Source organism: Thalassophryne amazonica, chromosome 4, assembly GCF_902500255.1.
Source record: "Thalassophryne amazonica chromosome 4, fThaAma1.1, whole genome shotgun sequence".
Taxonomy (NCBI): Eukaryota; Metazoa; Chordata; class Actinopteri; order Batrachoidiformes; family Batrachoididae; genus Thalassophryne; species Thalassophryne amazonica.
This window is the reverse complement of record NC_047106.1, coordinates 86,544,052-86,566,617: the sequence shown is the minus strand read 5'-3', so window position 1 is coordinate 86,566,617 and position 22,566 is coordinate 86,544,052. Positions and strand designations below refer to the sequence as shown.

Genomic DNA, 22,566 nt, shown 5'->3' with positions numbered 1-22,566 from the left:
ACAAAGACCAAACAACGACAAGCACTAAGGGTTAAATTCTACAGTGTTGGAGACACAGCTGGCTGAGAGCAAATTTGGTTCATAGCTACAATTTCTGTGGGTTATTCAGAAAAACCACAAGTCCTACAGTATTTGTGTATTTGTCATTCAGACTGAAAGCCTTTGAAGAGAGTGGAGCATACAAGGCTGTTTGGGGCGGAGGCTCAGGCCAGGATGGCGTTGTGTCCAATCAGCCCCCGTCATCTCGAGTTGTTGATGAGAGAGAGCAAATGATGATGAGTGGAGGATACATACGGAGGTACAGTAGAGAAAAGAAGATGTGTGTTCAGTCCATTTCAGTTTGTTGGACTGCGGACTCTGAGAACAGAATGCATTTATTCATATTTGGGTTGGCACGGGGTGAAAGTAAGAAAAAAATGGCTGGACTTGCCCTGTGATCCAGACCAGCACCTATATTTAATAAGATCTTTGACTGCCCATACTGCAGCCCTCCACAGGTTTTTCAGGTTTGTGAGTAATCCTGTTTACAAAGAAACACAAACCAACAGAGATATGGTTTAAAATATAAGCTCCTTGATGGAAGTAATAAAACACATTTCAGTGCATATATTTTAAATCTTTGCATTTGTGATCACCCAACCCCAGTACATCACTGTGATAAATTAGCAGAAATCTCTCCATACATTCAAGTCCATAAGTATTTGGACAGTGACACGAGTTGTGTAATTGTGCCTTGGTACGCTACCACAGTACAATAACTATGAAACAGTCAAAACTGCATCTAATATAAATTTTCAGCTTTAAATTAATGAGTTTAATGAAAATATTGCATTAACCATTTAGGAGTTAGAGTCATTTTTATACATAGTCCCTACATTTTCACAAGTAATTGGACATATTAAAAGGTTAAAAAAATAAATACAAGTCACATTTACAACCAGTTTTCTTGAGACAAGTCAGGTATAGACACATAAATACTTTACTTACATCAATCATTAATAAATACAAACAGAATGGTACTGTATGTTAAATCTGTCTTTGGTAGGCAGTTCTCAAAAATATAGTGACCGTGAGGGAAGTGAGGGAAGCCACAAAATACCCAAGTCAAGTCAATTCATATTTATTTATAAACACATTTCGTTACAGAAAAAACCCAATGTGCTTTACAAGATCTAAAAACACTGACACCTCTGAAGGCATTATAGTCTTTAGTTAGTCTCAGGACCTTGTTGAATTCTGTACTCAGAGAGGCAGCTGTATAATGAGTGTGAATGTTTGCTGTCCTTTAGAGTAGACTGACATCTAATATTTTGAGTCAACACCCACATGGGCAGCTGAACAAACATATACCACTAACAAACACAAGATATACACATGCATGAAGCACAGAACAGGTTGGCTGTAAATCATATCTTTCCAGTACGAGCAGAACCTGATTTAGGCCTATTGATTTTGTTGCTGTGATCTTTCTTCTCTCAGGGTGACTAATGATGCCCGTGAGGATGAGATGGAAGAGAACCTCACTCATGTCGGCAGCATCATTGGAAATCTGAAGAGCATGGCTCTAGATATGGGCAACGAGATCGATACACAGAACGTCCAGATTGACCGCATACAGGGCAAGGTACTGACATGATGTGAAAACACTACCGGTGCATGTGTCGCCAAGTGTCACTGACATCATCAAATGCCAGAGTGTTTAAAGGGGTCGTATTGTCAGTTTTTACAGTATATGTTTAGCAGTTAAACATGCTTGCAGTTCATGTTAAACATCTTCACACTCCCACACACCTCACTATATATACAGCCCAGTCTCAAGTTTTTTTTTTTGTGCTTCCGTGACGAAATTAGTAAAATTTTCGTGACGGGGCTTTTTTTAAACTCACTATTACTAACCCTACGCCTACCCCTAACCCTAACCTTAACCATAACCTAATCCTACTCCTTCCCCCATCCTAACCATAACCATCCCGACTCCCCCGCTTCACTTTTAATTTCGTGCAGCCATCACGGAATGAATGAGAATGAATTTGTGCTGCCGTGATGAAAATGAGGCACTTTTCGTCACAATATCACAAACCAATAGATTAATGTATATTTTGTGCTGCGACTTGCCATGAGACCAGGTTGATATACAACATTGAGGCCAGAAATGGATCATTTTTATGGATCATTTCAGTCTTTTATGGGATAGGTCATCCTGCTTGTGACACATACCCACTGAAATATTCTGCTGTGGATGTGTATTTTAAAACATGTTTGAGTAGAGCATCAAAGGAACTACAGTGTGTATATACACACACACACACTCGGCTACGCCTCGTCCAATATAACTTTTATTCATCCAATATTTCTTTATGTTGGACGACTTGCCATCCATCAATTCTTATGTTCTCCACCCCCCCCTCCCAAATTAAGCAAACAACAAAGAGTCAAGTAAATTAGATCAATTTATTTTGCTTCTAAAACATCAGTAGCGTGCTTGTCTACCTTCTTAGTGTTTTTGGCATCCTTGGAGTTAAATATTTCCACCAGTTCCTCCTCTGTGAACTCAGCAAACCTCGCTGGCAGGTGACAAGTTTGTTGACATGTTTTCAACCAGCGTCTGTCAGCTAGTTCCTGACCTTCGTATGCCGCGCTCTGATTGGCTAGCTGTTGGCAGTAAGCTCTAACGCTATTGGTCAGTGGGAACCGATCCAATATAACTTTTGGTCCTAGCCTTTTTGGATCCTTTTGGATCCAGCATAACTTTCTGGCGCCAAGCATGCCAAAATACAGGTAAATGATGGACAGAAAGGCCAATCTGTGATTGGCTATTGCAATCTGAGTGGAGAACACACACATATATATATATATATATATATATATATATATATATATATATATATACTGTATGTACATATGTGTGGCAGCAGAGAGGGGACATTTGTGGCAGAGAGGGGACATTTCAAACAATAGGCACAGAAAAAGGTCATGATTTAGAGAATTTTTTAGGATGTATAACCCTAATATCTATGAGATATTTTTAGCTTCAGAACTTCTACTTTAAAAACAAACAAACAAAACAAGGTTAATCCATTTTAGCTTGATGTCCACGTGAATTACACATTGAAAAAAGCTGTGGTATGAAATTTACTTTAAAATAAAGTTTTGTAACCATTTTCACACAGGAATTCAAAGTAAACTTAACTCAGCCACATGGGGTGTGCAGCCAGTACATTCTGAGTGCCGGTCCCAAGCCCGGATAAATGAGGAGAATCGGTCGCGCCCCGGGTTAACAACGTCCGCCACCGGTGCTATTGCCCAACAGGGTGCCAGTGGAAATTGGGCTACTGCTGGGCGAAGACGACGAAGAAGAGGAGGAAAACGTTGCCACGAACAGCGGGAGAAGAAGAAAATTAGAAGGGTGGAAATGAGAGTGGGGAATTTGAATGTTGGTAGTATGACTGGTAAAGGGAGAGAGCTGGCTGATATGATGGAGAGGAGAATGGTAGACATATTGTGTGTGCAAGAGACCAAGTGGAAGGGAAGTAAGAGCAGGAGCATCTGCGGTGGGTACAAGTTGTTGTACCTTGGTGAGGACAGGAAGAGAAATGGTGTTGGGGTCATTTTAAAAGAAGAGTATGTTAAAAGTGTGTTGGATGTTAAGCGAGTGTCTGACAGGGTGATGAGTGTGAAGTTGGAAATTGAAGGGGTGATGATGAATATCATCAGTGCATATGCCCCACAGGTAGGTTGTGAGATGAAGGAGAAAGAAGATTTCTGGAGTGTGTTAGATGAGGTGGTGGAGAGTGTGCCCAAGCATGAAAGAGTGGTGATAGGAGCAGACTTCAATGGGCATGTTGGTGAAGGGAACAGAGGTGATGAGGAAGTAATGGGTAGATATGGTATCAAGGATAGGAATGGGGAAGGACAGATGGTAGTTGATTTTTCAAAAAGGATGGAAATGGCTGTGGTGAATACCTACTTTAAGAAAAGGGAGGAGCACAGGGTAACATATAAGAGTGGAGGAAGGTGCACACAGGTGGACTACATTCTTTATAGGAGATGCAAGCTAAAAGAAATCACAGACTGTAAGGTGGTAGCAGGAGAGAGTGTCACTAGATGGCATAGGATGGTTGTTTGTAGGATGACTTTAGAGGTAAAGAAGAAGAAGAGAGTGAGAGCTCAACAAAGGATCAGATGGTGGAAGCTGAAGGAGAAAGACTGTTGTGTGAAATTTAGCGAGCAGGTGAGAGAAGCACTGGTCGGAGGGGAAGCAGTTTTGGACAACTGGAAAAGTACTGCAGATGTGGTGAGGGAGACAGCTAGGGCAGTACTGGGTATGACATCTGGACAGTGGAAGGAAGACAAGGAGACTTGGTGGTGGAATGAAGAGGTCCAGGAAAGCATAAGGAGAAAGAGGTTGGCGAAAACGTTTTGGGATAGTCGGAGAGATGAAGAAAGACAGGAGTACAAGGAGATGCGGCGTAAGGCGAAAAGAGACTTCTCTATTCACCTTACGCCGCAAAAGCAAAGGAAAAGGCATATTGCGAGCTGTACAAGAAGTTGAATAGTAAGGAAGGAGAAAAGGACTTGTACCGATTGGCCAGACAAAGGGACAGAGCTGGAAAGGATGTGCAGCAGGTTAGGGTGGTAAAAGATGCAGAGAGTGACAAGAATGGACAAGATTAGGAATGAACATATCAGAGGGACAGCTCAGGTGGGACGGTTTGGAGACAAAGTCAGAGAGGCGAGATTGAGATGGTTTGGACATGTGCAGAGGAGGGACCCAGGGTATATAGGGAGAAGAATGCTGAGGATGGATCCACCAGGCAGGAGGAGAAGAGGGAGACCAAAGAGGAGGTTCATGGATGTGCTGAGAGAGGATATGCAGGTGGTTGGTATGACAGAGGAAGATACAGAGGACAGGGTGAGATGGAAACGATTGATCTGCTGTGGCGACCCCTAACGGGAACAGCCGAAAGACAAAGAAGAAGTTTTCTGATGTTATTATTAGTAAATGTTACTCACTTGTCATTTGTAAACTCTGCTTCAGAAATTTTCCAAATCATATAAATTTAAGTATGGAACCCGGGAGAGGTCACTTAAAGTGATATTTTTTTTCTGACCATGATCATTTGTGCGCACGTTTTCCTTTAATCGAGCCCTCGAATTAATAAAATGTGCGCACGTTTTCTTTTAATGGAGCCCTCGAATTAATAAAACGTGCGCACGTTTTCTTTTAATCGAGCCCTTGAATTAATAAAACGTGCACGTGTTTCCCTTTCGTTTAAAATTAAATTCATAATATGACCTAAATTGTCATCCTCACGACGGGGAGACACTTCGCCCTCAGCATCCTTTTTAATGTGCTTAACCTCCAGATGATGCCATGCTGGGCAGCTGGAGTTCTCTGTATGTCCTTGTGCGCCCAAACCATGATGATACACTCTGACCAGATCCATTTCTAAAGGGGAAATGTATCACACTGTCTGCTGGTTTGTTGGCTAATGGCCAACATTTATGTGTCACGACAATACTGAATGCACGTTTGTGCACACAATGTAATAAAACGAGCGCACAATATAACAAAACGTGTGCACAATATAACAAAACGTGCGCACAATATAATAAAATGTGTGCACAATATAACAAAACGTCAGCACAATATAATAAAATGTGCGCACAATATAACAAAACGTGTGTACAATATAACAAAACGTGCGCACAATATAATAAAACGTGCGCACCTTCTCTCCACATGCAAAACATTTTGAAATTACACTTCCAGGGCTCCGTATTTAAGCTTTTTTTAATAGCAAATTTATTTAGGTGTCAGGGAGAAGCTGCAACACTTCCAAAATGAATACAACACTAGCAAATACAGCAAGAACAAATATAAACACACCTGCATCAACTTTGCAACAAGTAGTTGCATCAGAAAACATCTTACAAATTGAGAAAATGTTTGCAACCACAGGTGACACAAAGAAAAAGCCTACAGCACATGAAACAGTTGCAGCAGTTTAATTTGCTAATGTGTGTGCTACAAATTCACATAACACATGCAAAATCATGGACATGACACATGTAGTACCAACAGAAAAAGGGGTTTCTGCCCAGAGTGTTGCAATAGTAGTTTCAAGGCGAACCCACAAATGTAGGCAGTAACCAGAATGGGATATAAAGACCCTGCCACACCTTGACCATTTAGCCATATTATGCCAATCATATTAAAAAATGCTGGAATAAGTTAAGGGTAAGTTTTTTTATACGTAAGTTAAGAGCATGTTGGAGCACATTGAAACACGCTGAAGCTCACTGATATATGTCCTAATAAACTGAGCTCCTCAAAACATTTTGAGCATGCAGAAAATTTTCAGTGCATGCCAGTGTGTGACTCATACATCCTGCACATGCAGGACATAAGTTGTAGGTAAGTTATGTGATTGTTGGCAGACGCTTCTTGTAATTTACTCATAAGTCTAAATACATCCATTAATGCTGGCCACTGATTGGCTGAAACCTGCGGTCCTCATGCAAACAGACTGTTTCATTCACACACCAAGTAAATCTGACCTGTTCATTTCAGTCCAATTCACCATCACAGACGGACATGAATCCACATAAAGCTCCTGATTTTTGAAAATGACATCTGAAAATACTTTAATTCATGCCTGGAAACATAGCATTTTAAAGCAAGTCTCTCAGTGGTTTTTCTGCTGCAGGTGCATTTCTCAGAGGATGCAGGTGCTGCGCTCTGATCACAAGAAGCGCTGTGATGATTAAAATTTTTAAAGCACCGTTGCTGTGGTGTGATCATCAGACGACATGATCGATCAGGGTGATTACACCTGATTAATGCGCTAACTCTTTAAAGCGTCCTCGCTGTTGGTGTGATCATCAGACAACCTGATCAATCGATCAGGGTGATCACGCCTGATTAATGCACTGTTTAAACATTTAAAGTGCCGTTGCTGTCGGTGATCACCACTCCGACAGATCACACAGCACTTCATTCAGATCACACCTGATCACGGTCGACTGGTGTTTTAAAAGTTTAAATCATCACAGTGTTTCATTATTTAGGCTTGTGATGACCTGATCAGGTCTGATCAGCGGACATGATCAGCAATCAAGAGCGCTTTAAAAGTTTAAAGAGTTGCAGCACTCCATTCATTCAGTGTAGCATTTACCACAACCCGTCCACTCATCCGCATTCTGTACACAAAGAAAATGGTCCACCAAGATAAAAAATGAAAATAATAAAATAAAATAATGTTATTTCTGACTCGCACCACACCGTGCAGTAGGGACCCGAACCACTGGGTGGAAACAGGGCTGTCGGCACATGATAGTTAATCGTCAAGGTGTGACAGATGCATTAATTTATTGAACATACGCCAGCGTGTGCCAGAGTTTTTACAGAGGCTTAATCGTCAAGGTGTGACAGGGCCTTAAGTGAAAACACAGGTTATTTATTTTTCCCAGCACACGTGAAAACAGTCCAAACAAACGGTGAATCCACAACAAAACACACACTAACAATGCAAATGGAGGACGGCAACAAACAAACACAGGTTAACAAAGATCAAAGTCCTTACAAAATCAGCCAGACATGAACCAAGGAGAGTGAACCGGCAAAAGAAACAGGAAACAACGCAGGATAAGTACACAGCAACACAAATGAACAAACAAGTGGCAGGTGTGACGGACATGGGAGGAATTAGGGGAGGCCAGTACAAAACACACCCATGAAAACTAACACAAGAGAAGTGACTCAGAAGTAAAAGAAAAAAAAACATAGGGGTGAGTGGAAACTAAACCAAAAACATTATAATACAAATACTCAAAACTACAAAGAGAACCACAACATAATCAAATACCAAACCAAGAAAAACAAAGATTTCAAAAAACAAGCATGAAACTCAGAGATGTGACAGAGTGCAAAGAGGGAGACCCAACAAGACTAACAGGTGAGGACCCAGGAGTAAAGCATGGGGACCCAGACAGGGGACAGACCACCAGGACAGCTCACAAAGGATGACGGACACAGACAGGGATCAGAACACAGAGACAACCCACAAAAGGAACATGGACAGAACACAAAACACAATGACACTTAACACAAGGGCACATACAGGGGGCAAACCACAACACAGAGAATGTTTACTGATGTTCTGTGCATCACAAATAAAATAATAAAGAATGTCACACCACCCTCATTTCACCTCATGTCGTGGAGGTCGCAGCTGAGCATATTGATCCGTTTTGATTAGTGGTGATCCTTAACAGAGCATGACAACGTTCTTCTCTGATGTGCGCACAATTAAACCCTGCTGCACCACATTCAGTTTCATTGCTGCAGTATGCTGAAGAAGGACAGTGACGCCAAGTCGGTTAAAAGTTTCGTTCCAATGCTCATCAGCGCACTCCTGCAGGTGTTCCACCTGCTGCTGCGCCTGATGTTTGGGAAAACATGTGAGACAAGAGCCGCGTGGAGTCACACATCTGGCTCTCTCTGTTTCCTCCTCTTCTGTGCGCCACTCCATGGCACAGATTCCAACTAAGCATGCAATCACAAGTTCTTCTGCTGGGATTTTAAGGAGCAAACTGGAGCGATGTGAATTGTTCAGCAGGTGATGGATGTATATGGGTGTGTGTGTGTGTGGAGACAATTCGCTGCATTCACAACGTGAATTGCACTGTTATGCGCAACAGCGCTCAACAGCGTGGAACATTCATTCTTGAATATGCGTAATGGTTCCTGATAATTCGCCAGCAACACGTGCCATTAATCATAACGCGTGGTAACAGGATGCAGCAGTTCCTGAGGACACCTGACACCACACTGTGTTCGTGCACGTGAACACGAGCATGCATGAAACCGTCCCTGCGGTATAGTGCACGCTTGTCCGACCGTGCGTCCCTCTCGACAGCAGGTGGAATGTTTCACAGTTTCCCCATTTCATTTTTGGTTCACAGATTTCTTCCAGTTTCTGCGTCTTCATGTTGGTGAAGGGCCTGAAGTGTTGCAGCCTCTGACGGCCACCATACTTTTCATAGTTGACCAGATTCTCCAAACACTGAGGTGGCACATTCCCAATCAGTTTCTTTGTTTCCTTTTTCTTAATCTGGGAAATTTATGTACACAAACAGGAACTGAACCAGAAACTCTTCAGTGAATGGATAACAGGATCACATTCACACTACTTAGTTATCTACTCCATGATGTTTGGCAGTGGCACTTCAGTTTTCCCAAAAGAGATTATTTGCTTTTTAAAGGAGACCTGCATTGAAATAAATGTGGTCAGATTTCAGAAAAGAAATAGCTGATATGTATTTATAAGACCCTTGTGAATGCAGTAAAGTAAATCTGTAAGCCCAAATTTGTAATTCAGCGGAGAAATATTCGTTTAAAAATGACAAATTTGCAGCTAACATTTAGCCCTCTGTGAAAACAGTTTGTACATCCGGATCATTTCCATGACGACGGTGACAAGACGACGCGTTCCCGCCTTCAGTCCGATCCCACATTGAAATTGATTTTATCTCTTAGTAATGTTACTGTTATACACATCCTGGTTTCAACATCCAAAAGTAAGCTGCAATGAATGTGAGATACAGCTCTGCTTGCTCAGATCCGGGGATCAGATCCACGGCGGCATCAACAGCTGGCGACATTATTCCCCGACGCCTCGCTCTCACTGCCCCGATACGCTTACTGAGTGCATGTGCTCGTTAAATTCCGCCGTGGCACTCACACCCCCGTGTCTGCTGTGCAGCCAGCACCACCTCTCTGTCTACTGAATGGAGTTGCAGCCAACTTGGCACAAGTCCAGAGACTACGCTCGCCGTTTTAATGCAGTGCGCGCGGTGACACCTGTTGCTCGCAAGGACAGACTTATTGCTGCAAAATCCGCAGCGCCGCATGTCTTGGTAATCACAGCCGCAGAGCTCCATGGCCACTGAGAGAGGTTTATATATTTTTAATTACTTGAATTCTTTGCGGGTCTCGCCTCCGTAGCCCGCGATGGTACCGGAGGTGAAAGACAGTAGATTTTCAATGCGACACCACTCAATCAAATGGGCGTATGAAAAAGTCCACAAAAATAATTTTCAAGCACAAATAAAAGAAATGTGTACTCACTAAGCGTACCGCAAGACAATATGAAGTTTTAAAAAGTAGATCCTTCCGTATAAGACATGAAAAAGCCGCAGATGCAAACTGACGTAAATCCACAAATTACAGTTGGCGCATGCAATGCATGCTGGGAGAGGGTCTTGTCCCTGACGTCTCGGCCGTGTCCATGATGAGAGGGACAATTTGCGGAGGGCTAAATGTTAGCTGTAAATTTGTCATTTTCAAATGAAGATTTCTCCGTTGAATGACAGATCTGGGCTTGCAGATTTACTTTACTACATTCAGAAGGATCTTATGTGTAAATATAAGTCATTTTTTGGTCCAAAGATCTGACTGCATTTATTTCAATGCAGGGCTACTTTAAGCGCTTGCTGACTTCATTTGACTGTGGCTCAGCTGGTAGAGTCAGCTTAAGCTTTGGTGGCTGTGTACCATTAGTAATATTTAAGTGTATCACCCCTTGAAGTTAGAAGAAAATAAATATAGCACCCAAAGGACTTATCTTGAAGATCAAAGTATCTGGATTTCTTGTTTACTCTTGTAAACAAGTCACCAATGGCTTCTTCAGCCTGTTTTCCTCAAACTGAAGTAACAACTTGGACAGGTGACAAAGCATCTAAAAAACTAAAGGTTATTTATTGTAACTAAATGTTTTGATCTCTCTTACCTGGAAGATTATGGAACATTAAGGGAGGCGCATAAAAAGATTTAGCATTTTTCTTTGTCATACGGCACCTCAGAGTATGTAATTTCTGTGCTGTCCTTTGATTGTTCTTTGCTCTGACAAAGAGATTCATATATTTTAAAAGCTCTGATAAGGAATTGGGGAGGCTCTTCAAATGCAAAATTGGGGATGACTGGCTTCTTGACTGTGACAACATGCACATTCCTAGGTTGCATTATTGCTAAAGTTATGGCGTCAGACACAACCTTACATGCAGTTCGGTCAGTTATATGTCCAGTGGGCTGCAGTATGATCATAAAACATGTAAATGCATATAAGACGTAGATTTGACAGATAAGATATACATTTTCAGAAAGCAAGCCATGCACTTACTTGTGACAGATTATTACCTCCACCAAAGAATGGAGTACAGTAGATCTGTATCTGCCTCAAATTATTTCCTTTTGGTTGTTCTTTCCTTTCATCAGTTTAACACTGGGTCTTTTTCCCATTAAGTCAATTTAAAAATATAACGCAATGCTAAAATGCCCTTGGCCACATTACTTTTTCTTTTTTTTTTTTTTTTTATACAATTTGCAGTTAAATGGTATCCCAATGCAAGTATATATATATATATATATATATATATATATATATATATATATATATATATATATATATATATATATATATATATATATATATATTAATTATATATTTATTGATATTTACATTAATTAAGATCCTGTTGTCTCATGTCAAATTTGTACATGTTCAATAAAGCCCCCTATCAATCAATCAATCATAAACAATATTTATGTTTTAACGGCATATGCAGGAGGGCATGCGTGTGAGCATACATGAGCTATTGACAAGAGCGGACATTACCTTTGAGTTAGCGGAAGTTAGCATGCATGCTGACGCCTGTGAAGTGTCTTATAAATCACTCCAGCGGTGTTATCAGGTTCCACAAACAGTGTTTTTAGTTTGACAAATGTTTATTTCTCGCTAGCTTTTACATAATATATAACAAATAGGTTATATTTACACACAAGAGAAACGGAGTTTGCAGCTAGCTAGACCAGCCACTAATGCCATGGTGCCACTCTACTCTGACTGGCTCTCACCCCCACCCCTCAAAAACAACGGAACAAAATTAAACAGAATGTGACTATTTAACCTCTTAAAATAGGTCAAGGTTAGCCATCTCTGAACTTGTCCAAGGTCTGTGTCCCAAGAATGTTCCCTGTGAATTTGAAGACTCTGGCAGTAATAGGACTGGACTTATACTGAGCACAGACAGATGGATGGACGCAATACCCGATGGTCATATTTGATGGCAGCGGGTAATGACAGAATTCTAGATCAAGCAATGTACATGCTAGTGCATGTACAGACCCTGCACTGATTGTAATCCTTAAAAATGAAACTCATAATTTGATGTGGATGCGTATTTCTGACCATCCAGCAAGTGGCTGTGTTCTTCAGGTGGCAGAAAAGGTCTATTATTTTATGTAAGAAAAACAAAGGTGCATTTTTGATTAATCTAGTGTGCCATATAACCCTAATTCCAATGAAGTTGGGACGTGATGTGAAATGTAAATAAAAACAGAATACAATGATTTGCAAATCCTCTTCAACCTATATTCAATTGAAAACACCACAAAGACAAGATATTTAATATTCAAACTGATAAACTTTATTGTTTTTGTGCAAATATTTGATGATTTACAAATGGATGCCTGCAACTTTGTTATGTGTCGGACGCAGCCCGGAGAACCGACCAGCGTTTGAAGGACCCAGTATAAAATAAGCAGAGCACGGTACAAAGGATAACAGAGTTTAATGAACATAACAGTGCTGTGAAAAATATAAAAGTGCGCGGTCTGGCGTGGTGGATTGCGGTGCGCTCCCAGCAGCGCTAACGGTCCGGAGCCAGAACTGGTTCGGACCCAAGGACCCCGCCGACACCCCCCAGGTGGCCGCGACAAACCGAGTCTGTGAAAGAAGGAATCATTATGTGAGTCCACACTCAACACACAGAGAGAACGCTCAAAGGTGCACAAACAGCAAACACTTCCTGGCTTAATTACTAATCAGCTTCCCACCCTGCAGGCATGGAACATCCAGTTCACAAAACTCCACTGCAGAGGAAGCTGATTTAAACGACCAACATACAGCTCAATATAATAAGGTGTGAGGGACACCACATTTACTGACTGTATAAATGTTAGTCACAAAATCTAACGTACCTCAGGAAGTGTGCTGACGAGCGTGAGACCTCACCCTCTCCTCTTTCACAGACCATGCATCAGACCTGGACGTTCTCTGCATCCACTGATGATGAGATGGCTCCCGAGACGACGATCTCACCCATCTGGTCACAAGGTCGAGTCTCTGGCAAATACACACTGTGTACTCCAGTCTTAAATGCCACCATGTTCCAATCCATTGTAGATGCACCACAGCTGTGAGTCCTGACGAGCCGCAGGTGATCAGGGTGAGGTCCTGATAAACTCAGCTACACAGCCACTCAGTCCCAAATGCAAGCCACCTGGAAGGAAAAACAAAAGACAGAAACAAAAAGGCAGCCAGGCCCCCCAGCCATACAACAAACTTGTTTCAAAAAAGCTGGGACAGTGGTATGTTTACCACTGTGTTACATCACCTTTCCTTCTAACAACACTCAATAAGCATTTGGGAACTGAGGACACAAATTGTGAGTGTCATGATTGACCTGTTTGGAACATTCCACAGGTGAACAGGTTAATTGGAAACAGGTGTCATGATTGGGTCCCAGGATTGAGTCCAAAAGGCTCAGCCGTTCACAAGCAAAAATGGGGCGAGGATCACCACTTTGTGAACAACTGCATGAAAAAATAGTCCAGTAGTTTAAGAACAATGTTTCTCAATGTTCAGTTGCAAGGAATTTAGGGATTCCATCATCTACAGTTCATAATATAATCAGAAGATTCAGAGAATCTGGAGAACTTTCAACACGTAAGTGGCAAGGACGAAAACCAACATTGAATGCCCGTGACCTTCGATCCCTCAGGCGGCACTATTTGAAAACCGACCTAATTGTGTAAAGGATATTACCGCGTGGGCTCAGGAACACTTTAGAAAACCATTGTCAGTTAACACAGTTTGTCCCTACATCTACAAGTGCAAGTTAAAACTCTACCATGCAAAGCGAAAGCCATACATCAACAACATCCAGAAACGCCGCCGCCTTCTCTGGGCCCGAGCTCATTTGAAATGGACAGACGCAATGTGGAAACGTGTGCTGTGGTCTGATGCGTCCACATTTCAAATTGTTTTTGGAAATCATGGACGTTGTGCCCTCCGGACAAAAGAGGAAAAAGGCCATCTAGATTGTTACCAGTGCAAAGTTCAAAAGCCAGCATCTGTGATGGTATGGGTGTGTGTTAGTGGCCATGGCATGGGCAACTTACACATCTGTGATGGCACCATCAATGCTGAAAGGTACATCCAGGTTTTGGAGCAACACATGCTGCCATCCAAGCAACATCTCTTTCAGGGACGTCCCTGCTTATTTCAGCAAGACAATGTCAAGCCACATTCTGTACGTGTTACAACAGCGTGGCTTCGTAGTAAAAGAGTGCGGATACTAGACTGGCCTGCCTGCAGTCCAGACCTGTCGCACATTGAAAATGTGTGGCGCATTATGAAGCACAAAATACGCCAACGGAGACCCCGGACTGTTGAACAACTGAAGTTGTACATCCAGCAAGAATGGGAAGGAATTTCACCTACAAAGCTTCAACAGTTAGTGTCCTCAGTTCCCAAACACTTATTGAGTGATGTTAGAAGGAAAGGTGATGTAACACAGTGGTAAACATACCACTGTCCCAGCTTTTTTGAAACATGTTGCAGTCATCCATTTCAAAATGAGCAAATACTGCACAAAAACAATAAAGTTTCTCAGTTTGAACATTAAATATCTTGTCTTTGTGGAGTATTCAATTAAATATAAGTTGAAGAGGATTTGCAAATCATTGCGTTCTGTTTTTATTTACATTTTACACAATGTCCCAACTTCATTGGAACTGGGGTTGTAGGTAACCACTGTCTTATCAATTATCATCATTATTTGCGCTTGGAACACCAAAACCAAAGTCAAGAATCAATGTACCAAAAAACCAACAAAAAAAAACATTACCCATAAATGATGCAACTTTTACTTACATTTTTGATTGTTACTTAAGTATAGTTAATGAATCAGTATGCTATGACCCTACTTCATTCAATTGAAGTACCAGAAGGGGCAAATCAACTGTTGGAAATTTTTTTTTACACATTTTGGAAGTGTTTCAAGTTTGGCATCGCACTACTTTGTAGTACTGACAAAAAGTTTTAGTGTCATCCCCAGCCACACATTCTATTCATTCTTTAATTCCAGTTTTACTTATTGTATTATGTGTTTAATCTCATATTTGTTAAAATAATGGTCATCATGTTGATCATTTTGGCCCTTAGATTCAACATATATGTGCTTATTAGAGGAAACTGTGATAAGGTGAATCACCAACTGTGGTCTAGTGATCCTTAGCATGCTTGGAGAAATCAAAGCACTTTATTCCTTCAAATCTACACTTTGACTTATCTCAGTCAAGGTGGATGACAGCTTGGTTCAGACAGATGTCTCTGCTGTACTGTCTCATTGGGCCAGCTGCTTTGAGAGTGATCCTTCTATTGAGATGTTGGACGTCTCCAGTGCCAGTGTTCTTGTTGCTGATTCTCTAGTCAAATCTGAACCACCCAGTGTCATTGCAAAGGCAATGAAACAGCTGAGGGTGGAAAAAGCTCTAGGGATCTGCAGTATCAGAGGTGAACTTCTTCAGGCGGGTAGAGATGTTGTCCCATAGCATTGAAAGCAATCTTTGTTTCATTCTGAGAGATGGTTATTATCCCTGTGTACTGAAAGAAAGGACTTGTCCCACTCTGGAAAGGAAAGGGCAATCACCTGCATTGCACATTACACAGCTCTCTGTGATGGTAAAGGTGCCTACAAGGATTATTCCAAACAGGATTCAGTCCCAGTTACTTCCCGCTCTGTGACCGGAGCAGGGTGCCTTCACACCCAAGAAGACATCGACTTCTTGGGTGTGAAGAAGTAGTGAGTACACAATGAATACAAATGCGGGTACCAGCAGTGTTTCTTTGAAACCTGTATTGATTTTCACAAAGCACTTTATTTGGTTGAGTTTCTGGATATGATAACCAGTCTTTAGGTACTGTCAGTGCTGGGTGGTGTGGGGAGTGGCATCTCTCACTTTCCCCTTATGATTACTGGTGTTCATCAGTGATGTGTCTTTGGTCCTGCACTGTTCAATCCTTGCATCAGCTGCGTGTTGAGGAAGGTTGCGGAAGCCAGTGGTTTAGGTGCCTTTGTTGAGGAGAAAGGTTTATGACCTTAACTTAGAAGATATATTCATTTTTACAGAATCAGTCAATTTTTACAGAGACAATGTTGAACTTGCAGAGATATTCACTTATCTCGGCAGTGACATTTATATCTCTGAGTCCTCAGCCTTTGAGACTGAGACTGAGAATGACAGAGCTTATAAGATTGCTGAACAGAGGTATTTGGCGATGAGAAAACCTTTGTAGTAGTATGAAGGTCCAAATGTTTAGGATCCTGATGCTTTTTGTCTTATTATGTGGTTGTGAAACTTGGACACTAACCAGTGACCTAAAGCAACAACAGGATGTCATTGGTTCTAGATTTCTAGTTTCTATTCGCGCAGATGAGGACTATCAGCACTGTGAGAAAGCATCAGTTACATCATATTTGGTCATGTGGCACATTTCTCTGGGCATGATCCAGCATGCAGGTGCCTCACATTTCAGAAGTGCAGCAACTGGTGAAGGTCAAGGAGATGCCCATTCTTCACTTGACTACTGAAAATGGATGGTTACTTTCAAGAGGTGGCGATGGACTGGTTGTCTACCTCAGTGGTTGCCATCCAGGGCCTAAGACAGTTCTGTAGTGTGAAGATGCAGCAAGGCCTGGAATCAGCGCATTTCAGACCTGACCCTTTATCTATCTATCTATCTATCTATCTATCTATCTATCTATCTATCTATCTATCTATCTATCTATCTATCTATCTATCTATCTAGCTAGCTAGCTAGCTAGATAGCTAGCTAGCTAGCTAGCTAGCTACAGTGCATCCAGAAAGTATTCACAGCACTTCACTTTTTCCACATTTTGTTATTGTTACAACCTTATTCCAAAATTTTTAATTTTTTACCTCAAAATTCTACTCACAACACCCCCATAATGACAACATGATTTTTTTTTTAATTTTTGCAAATTTATTAAAAATAAAAAACTAAGAAATCACATGTACATAATAGGCCATGGGCCAGCGTGGTCCTGTGTGCACCCCCCCCCCAACCCTATAAATTTGGTATCATTAGAAAGCTTAGGATGTCTAGATTACAAAAATAACTGGTAACAGTAAAAATACTGGGCCTCACTAGGACGTATGCCAACACTGGATTACTACACTGTCATTAACCACCCTATTGTGGAATACAAATTGTCAAAGAATGCCTACGGGTAGCAGAGGAGGCCACACATAAAATTGGAACCTTCAAAGCATCAGAAATGTTTCTGTACCCTTCCCCAGATTTGTGCCTCGAGACAATCCTGTCTCTGAGGTCTACAGACAATTCCTTTGTCTTCATGCTTGGTTTGTGTTCTGACATGCACTGTCAACTGTGGGACCTCATATGTAGACAGGTGTGTGTCTTTCCAAATCATGTCCAGTCAACTGAATTTACCCCAGGTGGACTCCAATTAAGCTGTAGAAACATCTCAAGGATGATCAGAGGAAACAGGATGCAACTGAGCTCAATTTTGAGCTTCATGGCAAAGGGTGTCAGTACTTATGTACATGCGATTTCTTACTTTTTATTTTCAATACATTTGCAAAAAATAAAAAAATAAAAAAATAATAATAATAATAATAATAATTATATAATAATAATAATTAAAAACTTTTTCCACATTGTCATGGGGTATTGTGTGTAGAATTTTGAGGAAATTTTTTTTTATTTCATCCATTTTAGAATAAAGATGTAACATAAATAAATATGGAAAAAATGAAGCGCTATAAATACTTTCTGGATGCACTGTATGCAGTAGCTAGTAGCCTTCATCTGCACCAGTTTTGAAAATGAGGTCACATTGTGTCCCTCAGTGGTTGCCATCCAGGGCCCAAGACAGTTCTATAGTGTGATGATGCAGCTATGTGTGGCATCACTGCATCTAAGACCTGACCCTTGATCGATCTATCTATCTATCTATCTATCTATCTATCTATCTATCTATCTATCTATCTATCTATCTATCTATCTATCTATCTATCTATCTATCTATCTATCTATCTATCTATCTATCTATCTATCTATCTATCTATCTATCTATCTATCTATCTATCTATCTATCTATCTGTCTGTCTGTCTGTCTGTCTGTCTGTCTGTCTGTCTGTCTGTCTGTCTGTCTGTCTGTCTGTATGTATGTATGTCTATTGTGCATGCCTCCTCTTTTCCAAGTTGGGATTGCATGGAATGGAATTTGAGCAACCATTTCATTTTGTGAGTAAATGGACTAAATTGATCATTTTTACATCTCAAAAGCCTTTTTGATTTATGTCTGTGCACCAGTTTTAGCCCATCAACACACTTGTCTATGCTGTGGCTCCAGAATAGAAAAATAAATGACATTTTCAAATATCAGATGGCAGAATGTGTTAAATGTTAAAAATCCACATTTGGCCCAATTCATTGTCACAAATAGAAAAATAGATATATTTGCCTGGAAATTTGTGATCCAGCATCAACTGAAGCACAATATACATAAATGAAAGAAAGCATTTACTGGGAGCAGAACAAAGAAATCAATGCTACAAAACTGTAATTATACTCATGCCAAAAACATGAATTCTCATTTGACAGTAAGAGAGGATAAGGTGTCTGTGTCACCTCTTGTTGTTGTTTTTGTATCTGCAGGCTATTCTCAATGTGTCCCGCATTGATGCTGCCAACCAGAAAGCCAACAACCTCATGAAACGATAGGATGACTGCTCTTCCCATCTACTCTTTCCCCACTAATTCATCTTACCACTTATTGTGGTGTTGCATTCTGTGCCCAAGTTTTCACTCAGTGTCTGCTTTGCATAATATAACATCACCGCAGAAGAAGCTTTTCTGTCTGAACAACTCCCGGAATATCATATTCATATCATTACAGTTCCTGTGTGCCAACAGGTGCAATAGTGGCATCATTCTTTAATATGTCACATTACATGATGTCTTTGATTTTATTTGGATGTCACAGCTGGGCCTTTATGACTTCATGTTTCACACTTTGACCTCAAGGTAGCTTCTGCGGTCATACCAGAGAATTAGATTACAGAAAATTTATGATCGCCATTGCGGAGGAACCGTGCCACTGCAGCAGCACCAGCAGCAGAAACTAGATTAGGCAATGCCAAATTTCTAAACACACACACACACAGAACAACCACCTCCACTGGCATGCGTGCATCTTTAGCCAGTCAATGCCCTTCTCTTACCACTGGACAAAGAGTAATAACTCTGCAAATTCTTAAAAAAATAAGAAAAAAAAAACTTCCACAAGTATAGCTTTAGATCTAAATGTAAACATTCTTGCATAACACCCCTCCCTTTTCCAATGTGAAAACTGCCATAGTTGGTGAAACACGTGTATGATTGCGCCATCTCCTGGCCCAACTGGGTATTGCTTAGAACAAGGAAACACGTATTTGTTTACAAAAGAGGCTCTCTAGTGACACCAAGCGGACAAACGTGGAAGCTACGCATCTCTTTTGTCGCTTCTCCATCTTCTTTCTCCTGGTGGTGACATAAAATGGAGGTGAAACAATGGCAAATATGAGTGTCTTTATTTTTAATCTCATTACATCAACTCAAGGGGAGAGAAGTGAAAATGTGTTCTCATTGATGTGTTTGTTGACACAGCCACCAAACATGAATTCCATTATTTCCTCAGAAATGAAATGTATGTTTTGTGGGCTTATGTGCATGTAATTTATAATATGCTTTTGTTTTTGGTTCATGTTGTTCCCTTTGCTCTTAGTGGGCTGTGTTGGACCTCTAGCTTTCTTGACTGTTCATAAATAGCGATGAACCTTCGATGAAGTGTGGACTAAGATTTACACTCCTACTGTTTGTGTTTATTGCCATGTATTTAATAATGTAATTAAAATGATAACCCTTGTTGACCTTAATAGGCCCGCTTGTGGTCACACAGCAGGTTTAAGAGAGAATTGTGCAAAGTGCAATTGTTAGCATGTGTTTGAAGTGTGATTATGATTAAAAAATGTTCAAGCTGAAAGAGTTAAAAGTGTAAATGTGTCAGTTTTTCTTGTGAAACGTGTAATTCGTGACTTTTACGTCCACTGGTAAATGGGAGTGACTGGTGCACACTGTGGGGGCGCGCACGAGCCAGAAACTGGAAAATGTTGCGCGTGCAAGGCAGAAAAAAAAATCCGCGCGCTGCGGAGTTTGCGCAGTTCTCTTGTTCTCGTCACTCCGAACTTTCGGGAGAACAGCGGAGGAAGGAGGGTCTCAACAACGCCATTTTACAGGTAATTATTTTCGGCATCCTCACGTCCACGTCGCAAATAATTACAAGTAATACCCCGCGTGCGTGTCGTTTTGGAGCAAGAACGCGAATGCGGATACTGCGCAGAAAGAGCGCAGTAGCCTTCCGACATTTCGTCCTCGAGCTCGGCCGCAGACCACCGCGAAGCTTTGCTCTCTTTTTCCATCGCGAAACGCAGTGGCGCATACAACAGAACCGTGACCGCATGATTTACACACGCGATAAAGGCGCGCCTGTCGGTTTTTTTTCGGCCGTAATTCGGTTTGACGAAGCGCCGAGCAGCTCGACGCCGCTGGCCAAGATCATGGCGGAATTGTTGGGCTGCTCCCTGCGCGAGCTGCCAGGCGCGAGCAGCAGAGCACGAGCTCAACAAAGACGCAGGAAGACCGCCTCTGATTGGCTTGGATCGTACACGTGGTCACAGTCAACGCATTGTTAATCTAAACCGATTTTAATTGACACTCCCCCCCCCCTCCCCAATCAGTGAAGGGTTTACGAAAAGTGTGTATATAAATGGTACATAAGTGCATTATTACCACAGTTGGTTTTACTTAATTGTAACACACATCAAGAAATAAAATATTTAAATTTAGTAACATTAAATTGGAGAGTTTTAGTAGTACAATACTTAACAGTTTAGAATTGTTTTAAGTTTTGTATGTTAGGGTTAAGGAAGTACACAATATAGATAATTCAGAAGTACTTATTTTTTTCATGAATGTCCAGAAGAGGGCAGGATAAGAATTTAAAACAAGGAAAACAAAAACATCTGAAATGCAATCCTACAGCACCATTTTGTGCAAACGTGCACACCTACTTGCAAAATTCAAACTGTGGTGGGATGAAGAAGAGGATCATATTTAACGTGGGTAACCAACAAAAGCACGAAGCTTGTTTCCAGAAGGGCCCATGGCACATGTCTCTCCCTCCTCCCCAGCACTGATGTTAAGAGTGCCAGTCGGGAGCGTGGCTGCCATCGGGAAGCGAACCCGAGTCGCTGGCATCCCAGTCCAACGTGCAAGCTGTTATGCCACCACCTCCCTAGTACTGATGACCCCTGATACTGATGGCAACAAATAGATCATGATGAAGTAGAAGATTGTTCCGGGGTTAAGATTTGCCCATACAACACTTAATGTTGCTATAAATTGGTCACCAACTATTTTTGTAATTTATTAATCACAGTCTTTTTATATCAAAGTATTTAATTTCAGTTTCTTAAATATAAATATTTTCTCTGTTTTCTTGAGTCATTTCTGTACTCCTCTGTGACAGTAAACTGAATAACTTTGGGTTATGGACAACACAAGATATCTGTGGATATCATCTTAGCTACTTGTTTAATCCAGAAAATGCATACATTATATGCTATGTCTAAGCCCCTTCATATAGAATATATACTACAAATACTTTTTATGTCCATGTAGTTTACAACAAAACGTATGATGAAATACTATATCAAAAGAATTTGATATATTACAACATATTAAAGCTGTAAGAACTTAAAGGCATAAAAAGTTTTTTTTTTAACTCGGTACATGTCATTCAGATATTTTCAGTGGCTTTTGATTGTTTGTCTAGACCACAGTAGCTCAAAAAGATTTTTATTTCTCAAATATTGTAAGTGTCAGACATCTGCTCATGGGTCCCCCCCCCCCCCCCCAAGCTTATTTCAAAACTTACTGTAAAATTATAACAATCGGGATGGGTTTTATTATAAGTTGTGTAAATTTAATGGGTTTTTTTTTGTAGCTATGTATTTAAGATGTTAATGTGTTAATAATAATAAAAGATATCTTTATTCATGACAGTCTACATAAATACAGAGGTGCAGTATAACATCTACAGACCTTATATTTCTTTTCAGTGAAGTCGTCACACAGCCATTCATACAGTTCAGAGTCATACTGTTTCAAATATTAAAACCATCCACACATTACAGGGCTCTCCTATAATTTAGAGTGTGGTGGCGCTAGGGTGCTTCTCTTCCCGCCCAGGAGGAGAAGCTCGAGCACTTTGCCTTTTTCAAATACCAATGGAAGCAATTTCCTGCAACTTCATAAGCAGAAGAGACTTGGAAAAACAGTTTGAGATAAA

The 22,566-nt window shown here is 40.9% G+C and overlaps 2 protein-coding genes across 3 annotated transcripts in view; both read left to right on the top strand.

Annotated features, from left to right (window-relative positions):
• zgc:101731 (SNARE_SNAP25N and SNARE_SNAP23C domain-containing protein) overlaps positions 1-20,203 on the top strand; it is a 79,239-nt gene extending 59,036 nt beyond the window's left edge. The window contains exons 6-8 of the mRNA XM_034168210.1: positions 152-298; positions 1,480-1,624; positions 18,834-20,203. Of these exons, the coding sequence (XP_034024101.1) occupies positions 152-298; positions 1,480-1,624; positions 18,834-18,899 (358 nt within the window). The 3' untranslated portion in view covers positions 18,900-20,203. The remainder of the gene's footprint in view (positions 1-151; positions 299-1,479; positions 1,625-18,833) is intronic.
• Positions 20,204-20,292: 89 nt separating this feature from the next.
• zgc:113149 (uncharacterized protein LOC541363 homolog) overlaps positions 20,293-22,566 on the top strand; it is a 50,600-nt gene continuing 48,326 nt past the window's right edge. The window contains exon 1 of one of the 2 annotated variants that reach the window (XM_034168207.1): positions 20,293-20,452. The gene's annotated coding sequence lies outside the window, so the exon portion shown is untranslated. The remainder of the gene's footprint in view (positions 20,453-22,566) is intronic. The other variant, XM_034168206.1, reaches the window with a different exon arrangement.